Source organism: Mus caroli, chromosome 9 (assembly GCF_900094665.2).
Source record: "Mus caroli chromosome 9, CAROLI_EIJ_v1.1, whole genome shotgun sequence".
NCBI lineage: Eukaryota > Metazoa > Chordata > Mammalia > Rodentia > Muridae > Mus > Mus caroli.
The window spans coordinates 41,297,418-41,306,323 of NC_034578.1; the positions used below are offsets into that span (position 1 = coordinate 41,297,418).

The 8,906-nt window shown below is 49.0% G+C and overlaps 1 protein-coding gene across 1 annotated transcript; it reads right to left on the reverse strand.

The window, feature by feature from the left end:
• Window positions 1–1,113: 1,113 nt before the first annotated feature.
• On the reverse strand, window positions 1,114–8,815 carry LOC110302330 (forkhead box protein R1-like). Its single transcript, XM_021173183.1, is given in 7 exon segments — window positions 1,114–1,166; window positions 1,571–1,812; window positions 3,001–3,230; window positions 3,436–3,519; window positions 3,522–3,679; window positions 3,782–3,856; window positions 8,527–8,815. Coding segments are annotated over 7 exon segments (1,131 nt in total).
• Between the last annotated feature and the right edge of the window lie 91 nt (window positions 8,816–8,906).

Below are 8,906 nucleotides of genomic sequence, written 5' to 3' on the forward strand. Positions count from 1 at the left end.
CCCCCCCCTTTTTTTTTTTTTTTTAACCAGGTAAACCTCAGGAAAACTGACCTGAGAACAGGAAGGGGTTCACACAGAAGTCTGCAGCTAAAGCTAACGAAATTAAAAAAAAAAAAAATCAGGGTCCTGATAAAATTACCTTTCCTGACTAATTGGACATAAAAGACCAGGCTAGCTTCAAATTATGTAGTGAAGAGCAGCCTTGAATTGCTGTCCCTCCAGCCTGTTCCTCCTAAATGCTAGGATCACAGGCATTTATCACTGTGAATGACCTGGCTATTAAAGTGTGTGTGTGTGTGTGTGTGCTTCTGCATTCACACCTCCCTCTAAGCACGGACCCCACCGACTCCCATCTCTCCCACCCTCCTCTTCATCGGGAAGTGGCCAGATCTGAATCAGTGCCCTTATACCCAGAGGCTGGGATGCTTGGCTGGAACCCCTGCTCATCCCCTGCACAAGAGAAGAAAGCCCAGCTGCTCCCTCCCCAACTCCACTGTAAGAAAACTCGGGGCTACGGAATCATCTCCCTTTCTCTAAACTCCAAGCTACTCACTTCACCTTCGATGGGCATAATCCCAGCCCTAGCCCATAAAACCCCTTTGCTTTTAAGCCCAGCTCATGACTTCTCTAACCTCCACCTGTGAGATCAGTGAACTCACTCCAAAGTTGCCTTTCAATAAACCTTACTTTATACTTGAGTACACTGTCGATGTCTTCAGACACACCAGAAGAGGGCATCAGATCCCATTACACATGTTTGAGAGCTATCATGTGGTTGCTGGGAATTGAGTTCAAGACCTCTGGAAGTCAATGCTCTTAACTGCTGAGCCATCCCTCCAGCCCTCTTTATACTTCAGATTCAGCTACAATTGGTTAATTTCATCCATGGGGAAACAAGTCTGTCTGCCTGTCTGTGTTTATCTATCTATCTATCTATCTATCTATCTATCTATCTATCTATCATCTGCCAGCTTCCAGAGAAACAAGTCTGTCATCTATATCTATCATCTGCCAGTTTCCAGAACCCCTACTTTCATTCTTGGATCTGAATCCCAGTCATGCTTAGCCCCATCCTCAGAGATCACACACACACAGGTATTGCTGAAGGAGACTTTAATAGGGCATGGATGATTCATCCTGAAGGTCAAAGAGGAAGGGCATCACATCTGTAAGAGAGTTCAGAGGAGCTTGCAATCTTGACCCGCTCTGTCCCTGGTCTGCTATGCTATCTCACAGAGCTTAAGGCTCCATGGCTACCACTTCTGAAGCCTTTCTGCTTGCTAAGGCAGAATCCTCTTAATAGATAAGCCCTCCTACTTTTTACCCAGCTCAAAGGCCATTTGAACCAGGATTCTGGGCTGTGAGCAGAGCCAGAGGCAACCTCAGTTTCCCTATTCCTTGTACACAAACTCCCACTCTCATGGGAGGTCTCATAACTTAGAGGGTCTCAATCACGCCTGTCCTGCTTCCTGCAGATGTCTTGAGAGAGTATGATCCAGGAAGGCATCTAGCCTAGAGTCTGGGCCTCGGGTCCCCCACCCTTGTGCTCACGCATGACAAGGCTTCACACCTGGCTGGCTCATGCACTGTTGGATACTTTGCAGCTGAGTGGAAGCCAAGGTGCGGGCCTCCTTGGAAAAGCGGCGGTGTCCCTCCTCGGTCAACTTCCAGAGGCAGGATCGAGGCCCAGTGCTGGCCTCGACGCCCTGCTGACTGGCCGGCACTTTCTGAAAGCTGTCTCGGAAACTGAGATTGTGACGGACTGTGTTCTTCCAGGCTTCTGGGGCTGTCCGGAAAAAAGGAAAGTGCTCTCTGTGGACAGGGAGGAAGAGTGATGACAGGCGTGGCACCCCTGAAAAGGACGCACTGGGGTCCTTGTTCTTCCCCAGGGCCAGGAGCCTCAGCCTCCTGGGAAGCAGGACAGGCCGGTTTGGAATTGCTCTTTGCCAGCAGAACCACATCTCAGCCTATGAACCATCGTTTTTCTTTTCCCTTCTTTCCATCTTTGAGACAGTCTAATGTAGTCCAGACTGACCCTGAACTCACTGGGTAGCTGAGGATGACCTTAAACCCCTGGCCCTCCTCCTACCTGAGTGCTGGGATCACAGGCCTGCACCACCATGCTAGGGCTGAGAAATGTCTTCTTCTAAGCCCAGTATAATGTCCCCAGTCTCAGGCTCATTTTCGCCCCTCTCTCGAGGGCTGGGGATTTTTGACAGTGGGAACAAAGCAGAACCAAGAATAGGATTAAACCACCCAAGATAAACACTTTGAGACACGGAGCTCTTTGTCTAATACCAGGGAAGACCTCCCTCACACTTATGTATGACTGACTATCAAAGTGAAAGGTTAGCTGGTCATGGTAGCACATCCTTAATTCCACCACTCAAGAGACAGAGGCAGGTAGATCTCTGATTTTGAAGGCAGCCTGGTTTACATAGCGAGTTCTAGGACAGCCAGTGCGACACACAGAAACCCTGTCACTTGGGAGGCAGTGGCAAGGAAGGTCTCTGAATTCAAGGCTAGCCCAGTCTATACAGTGATATTCAAGTCAGCCTGAGCTACAAAGTGAGTCCTTGTCTCAAAAAAAGAGGCCCAAAGTTTAATGATCACACAACACACAGAGACACATACAATGCAAATTCACAGTGAGGCTTCCTTGACCCTTGGAGGTACAAGGTTCTGTGCCAGGCAGGACAGTCTAAGGGGCAGAAAGCAGAGATGTTATTGGGGATGCTGGATTCTATTCTGGCTAATCTTTGGGGACATGGTAGGAGAAACTGTAACTTGACCCAGAAGAATTGGTATTTGAGGGACAGCTGGATTGTAAGTGGCGAAGGGGTGGCAGTGGTTATGTTTTTGACCGCTGAGTAGGCATATATTTTGCCTGGGGATATAAAATGAGAAGGGGAAACTGCGTCAGCAGCCCAGGGCCAGGTTGGAAGTTATTAAACCCCGACTCTCCCCTCCTCCTCCTCACAGGGCGCCCTGGGCACATACCGAGTGAAGCTGTAGATCTGCTGTACATTGAGGCCACAGGGGGGACTGTTTCTGAGTGCCAAGGCAATCAGATGGAAGTAATGGAGAGGGGGCCGGGACCAGAGCCTCCCCTCTGGGCTGATGGCTTGCGGAAGCCTCCACGGATTCTCGAGTGGAGCCCTTGTGGGAAGGGATGGGAGAGCCAGAGAGGAGCTGTCGTCATGAGCCTTGGCCTCCTCCTCTTCTGTAGGCTAGAGGGGCACAGGGTAGGATCTGGTCCTGACTCCTCAGTCTCAGCTCCAGTGTGCAACGGCAAAAAGGGGAGCAGTCTAGAATCCACTATCCAACCTTCTCCCCAGCCCCAGGGTCCAGGTCAGGTCTAGACTTGTTCATCTTTTATTGGCTCTCCGAAACCCAGCTGCTGCTGCTTCGGCCCTGTGCCCACCCATCCATTACCTCCTCCCAGGTGCTAGGGGAAGAGGCAATGTGCTTCTCCTCTGCTTCCTCTTCTGCCTGCAAGGAGGCAATGGCTGCTGTACCTCCGAAGCTTCTGAACAGCTGTCTTCCTCCTCTTTCAGGGCTGGCTGGAAAGCAGGCAGCGCACTCTGGTCTTCCTTTTTCACTGCGACCTCCAGCTTGCCGGGAGGATACACGATGTTTGGGTTCACCCACATCCACAGATTGGGCTCAATGTCTGGACCTGGGCAGAGGAACAGGGGATCTCTCATAGTTCTGTGGCTGTGGGGAGCAAGGTGCTTCCAGCTCAGGAGAGGGGATCCGGTCCACAGAACTCACTACTTACCATCTTTATCAGGGTTGGGTTTTTTTTCCAAAGGCAGTTTTGGTGGTTCAACAAGTTGGAGTCTGTACAGGGCAACTGGCCAAAAGAGAGAGAAGAGTCAAGAGAAAGGCAGGCTTGGTGGTTCAATTTCTTGGGAGTCTGTATTTGGCAACTGGCAAAAAGATGGTCAAGACATTCTAGAATTTCCACTGTTACCCCATGATCTGGGGTCTTGAAGATCTCTTGAGGCAAGTGTGGGCCAAGCCCGGGTAGTATGAGGCTACAGAGACTGGTGTACCCTTCACCCCTGACCTCAAGTTTTCTGCATTCTCTTCTTACTCCACACATACTATCCTTGAACACTCATGCCCATGACTGTCAGTTACCATCCATAAATCCAAGGCTCCCAAATCTGGCTACACATCAGACTTCTCTTCTAGTCTATATGGCAGAGCTGTGGACTGGGTGCTGTTGCTTGGTTTACTGACAAGTACTGCAAACTCAGTATCTCTCCTCTCTCTCCCCTCTGCTCCTTTTCCTCCTGACAATGAGTTCCTGTTCTAAATCCCAGGCTGGCCTCAAATTTGCTATACCCCTGCCCCAGCCTCCCAGGATTACAGACAAGTATCACAAGGCCAGCTTCATGATTATCATATTTTAAATTAAATTACATTTTCTTGGGTCGGAAAGATGGCGGCACATCAGGCAATGTTCAGCCCTATCTCTCAGCCCCTGCCCAGAAGTGTCATTCATTATATAGCCTGACCTTAGTAAATTTTGAGTTACTCCCTTATACAGTCTGTAGGACTGAAAGTGGAGGTCACAGATGGTGGAGTTCCTGTCTGCGGGTAGATCTGAGAGCCTTGAATTTTTAGATGGTGACTTATGGCCTATGCAGAGACTTAAAGGTCTCTTCGTATGCAAATAATACCAAAAAATAAATTCCTTGGTTGAGAAGAGAGCTCTGAGCACTTGGATATGACTTCAACATGACTTCAACCCATAGAACCACAATTAAAGCAAGGACAACAGTCAGGCATGGTGGCACAAGCCTTTAATCTCAGCATTTAGGAGGCAGAGGCAGAAGGCTCTCTATTGTGAGTTCCAGGACAGCTAGAGCTACGTAGAGACCCTGTATTAAATAAAATAAGTAAATAAATAATAAATAAAAACTAAAACCAACCAAGCAGTGGTAGCTCACACTACCTAGCACTCTAGAGGCAGAGGCAGGCAAATCTCTGAGTTCCAGGTCAGCCTGGTAGATAGAGCCAGTTCCAGGACAGCTAGAGTTAGAAAGAAATCCTATCTTGAAAAACCAACCCCCGCCCCAAAGAAAGAAAGGAAGGAAAACAAAAACAAACAAACAAAAAAAAACAATTAACCAAAACAATGGTAAAACATACACAGGTGCTACGCACACCATCCAGCTACAAAGGAACCTAATAAGCATCAGCTCAGATTTGAGAATTTTCTGTTACAAACTGCAGTGTTTGGAGATTGTGTTTATTTCTCAAGACTGCTTCTCTCTGTGTAGCTCTGGCTGTCCTGGTACTCCCTCTGTAGACCAGGCTGGCCTCGAACTCAGAGAACCACCTGCCTCAGCCTCCTGAGTGCTAGGATTAAAGGCGCATGTCCCCACTGCCAGGCTTAAACTGCAGTGTCTTCATTGCACAAATTTTTTTGTTCTTTCTTTTTATGGGGGTTTGGGGGGAGGTCTTAAAGGTATGCACCGCCACACCCAGCAAGTTCTCTCCATCCTGTGAGCTCTGGTGACCACGCTCAGGTCATCTGGTTTGACAGCAGGCCCTTTTACCTGCTAAGCCATCTTGTCTGTCTTTATTGTGGTTTTCTGTGTGTGGCATTCATGTGTAGCGTAGAGCATGTATGTGTTTGGGCACCTGTATATGTGTACGTGGGTGATGTGGAGGATGTATATCTGCTGTGGAGCATCTATGTGAGTGGCAGAACACGAATATGTATGGGGTGTGTATGCAGGCACCTGTACGAGTACATGTGAAGGCCAGGAGTTCCAATGTCTTCCTTGGTCCTCTCTCTCTCTCTCTCTCTCTCTCTCTCTCTCTCTCTCTCTCTCTCTCTCTCTCTCTCATTACAGTTCATTGGTGTATAGGAGCACATGTGTCTTGTGTATAGGTCATAAGATAATTTGAAGGGGCTGATTCTCTCTGCATACTATATGAGACCCAGGTGGCAGGAACATTTACCTGCTAAGCATCTAGTTGCCTCTAGTTTTTTCAGGAAGGTCTCTCACTGCTCCAGAAGTACCCCTCCATTCCTAACTGTACAGGCACAGACAGTCAGGCCTAGTTTTTGAGGCAGGTGCTGGGGATTTAAAACCAGAACCTCGCATACTTGCAGAGTTGAGTGCTCTTAACCACTGACCCACCTCCCAGGCCCCCATGTTTTTGTTGTGAAAACCAAAAGACCTCAGGGCTAAGGTTACATATAGTTCATCAGGAAAACCCTCGTGTGAGAGGCACAAGTTTGGGTTCAATCTTCAACCACAAAACAAGACAAAATATTGTTTAAGACTGTGTTGAAGCCGGGCGTGGTGGCGCACGCCTTTGATCCCAGCACTTGGGAGGCAGAGGCAGGCAGATTTCTGAGTTCGAGGCCAGCCTGGTCTACAGAGTGAGTTCCAGGACAGCCAGGGCCCAACAGAGAAACTCTGTCTCGAGAAAAAAGTTTTTTTTGTTTTATCCAGTATAGTGGTGCAGGGCTTTAATCCTAGCACTTGGGAGGCAGAGGCAGGTGGTCTCTCTGAATTCAAGGCTGTTACAGGACTGCCAGGGATACATTGAGAAACCCTGTCTTGAAAAACAAACAAAACAAAAACAAAAAAGGCACAACAATTTTGATTGATAAACATATCTGTAAGGATATACACCTGTAATCCCAGTAGTCTAAATTGGAAGATTGTGAATTTGGGGCACAAAAACTGTATGACAACTTTGACCAACATAAAAACATTGTAAAGCCAAGGGGGGCTGTACAGGGTAATATAATCCCAGAATTTGGGAGTCTGAGGTAGAAGGATTACGTTTGGAATGCAAAAATTACACAGCACCTTTAGAAGACATAAAAGCATATCAGAGCCTATGAGATGGTTCAGTGAGTCTGAGTTTGCTGCCTGGCCTGCCAATTTGAGTTTAACCTCATAACAGAATGAGCCAACTCCTATAGGAGTTACTGACTTTTCTTTTTTTTTGGTTTTTCGAGACAGGGTTTCTCTGTGTAGCCCTGGCTGTCCTGGAACTCACTTTGTAGACCAGGCTGGCCTCGAACTCAGAAATCCGCCTGCCTCTGCCTCCCGAGTGCTGGGATTAAAGGCGTGCGCCACCACGCCCGGCTGCTGACTTTTCATGCATGTCATATGGCAAGACCTCAGTCAGACAGTGAGCCCCTGTCTCACAACCAACAAATAAAAATGTTACAGCACTTTCACACACATATCTAATGATGTCTTTGATCAGGTTCACCCCATTTCCCTTTGTTGACCCCCTTTATTGCTCCATTTGGGGGAAGGGGAGGGCATAGTCTCTAGCCAAGCAGCCCTTGAGTCCTGCTAAAGCTAAGGCTAACCTTGAGCTCCAGACCCTCCTGCCTAGCTCCCAATCTCAGGCCTGGAAACATCTTATCCGCAGGGTTCCTGTAGGCTGGACCACTGTCTTTATTCCTGGCTGTCTTCCTTGGGGATGGTTATGCTTCCTCAGTCTCTACACTGGAATGCCTCAGGGTTCAAGCCTTGGTCCAAGAGTTCTCACTCCTGAAATTCTAACTGTAGACCAAAGCCACTCAACATGTGTTGCCATTCACACTTTTCCCCAGAATCCCATGCCTCCACTTTACCGTTCCTACTTGGATAAATAGTCCCAAGCCAGGGACTCCAGCCTGATCCAGAGTTCTGGACCCAGCCCAATGCTACAAGTGTGGGAACCTGTCTCAAAACAAAACAAAACACAAAACCTGTCCGGAAACAAGACTAGGGCCTTGCACAAGCCACCTTTAGGCTGGTCTAGAACTCCTGGGCTCAGTCACTCTGGTCTCAGCTTCTGGAGAGTGAGACTTACTCCATGTGTGGATGTGGAAATGATGGCTCTGGCTATCAATGGGAGGAAAGCAGTGTTAACCCAACGACTTTGCACTGGATTTAAAAAAGCACTTTAAAGGCAAGGGTGATCACCTAAAACTACTGAACTTTCGGTCCACGGAAGAGGAAAACCTTAAAAAGGACAGGTCTGCCATCCTTTTGACAATATTAACTCCATCTTGTACTACAGATAAAACAAGGAGAGGTGGGCTAGCAGCCAGGGATGGTGGCCCATGCCTAGAGCACCAGTAGGTCAGCTGTAAAGACTTGAGGCAAGTCTGGGCTTCAAAACAAAATCATAACCAGCAACGACCAAAGAGGCAAAGTTCCTCCCCAAAGGGAACGATGATTTTTTTTTATTACACCAAAAAATAAAGCCTAACGCATGCCAAGTTCCCATGCCCAAGCGCCAAAGCTCAGAGGAGGTCTAGGAATGTTCTGGGGGCGGGGGTGTGTGTGTGTGTGACGGGATAAATGGTGATAGCCCACAATTCGTGGGCTCTGGAGACTCAGTGGCGGTAAGGGCCACACCCACTGCTGCGTGGGGTTCGAGACCCTGATCCCAGTGAGGCTGGCGAGCCTGGGATCACAGAGGCAGTCCGCCCACTCGATGCCGCAGCCACCCACGCGCCTCCCCCCTTCTCCCGCCCCCACTCACGTTTCTGCTCGGCCTCGGACAAGTGTGTCGTGGTGAAGGTCAAGAAGCACTCGTTGCCCATATCCCAATCCAGCAAGCCCGGAACCTGGCCATGGAGGCTGGCCCAGAAGTTCCGGTCCTGGAATTTGGGGTCCACTTTTAAGGCTAGAGGAGGCGAGTTGTGCGGGGTGCAAGAGACGGAGAGACTCGCCTGCATGGAAGGTGCTTCCTCAAACCGCGGGCAATCGCAGGTGGGAGCGGTCAAGAGTACAGCACCCCTGCAGACACTCACGATTGCCTGAGGATCCATCCAGCTCGCGCTCATCAGGTTTTCCTGCGCCTGCGGATGTGGCTCAGCTGGTAGAGTGCCTGTCTAGCAAGTTCGAAGCCCGCACCTCCTA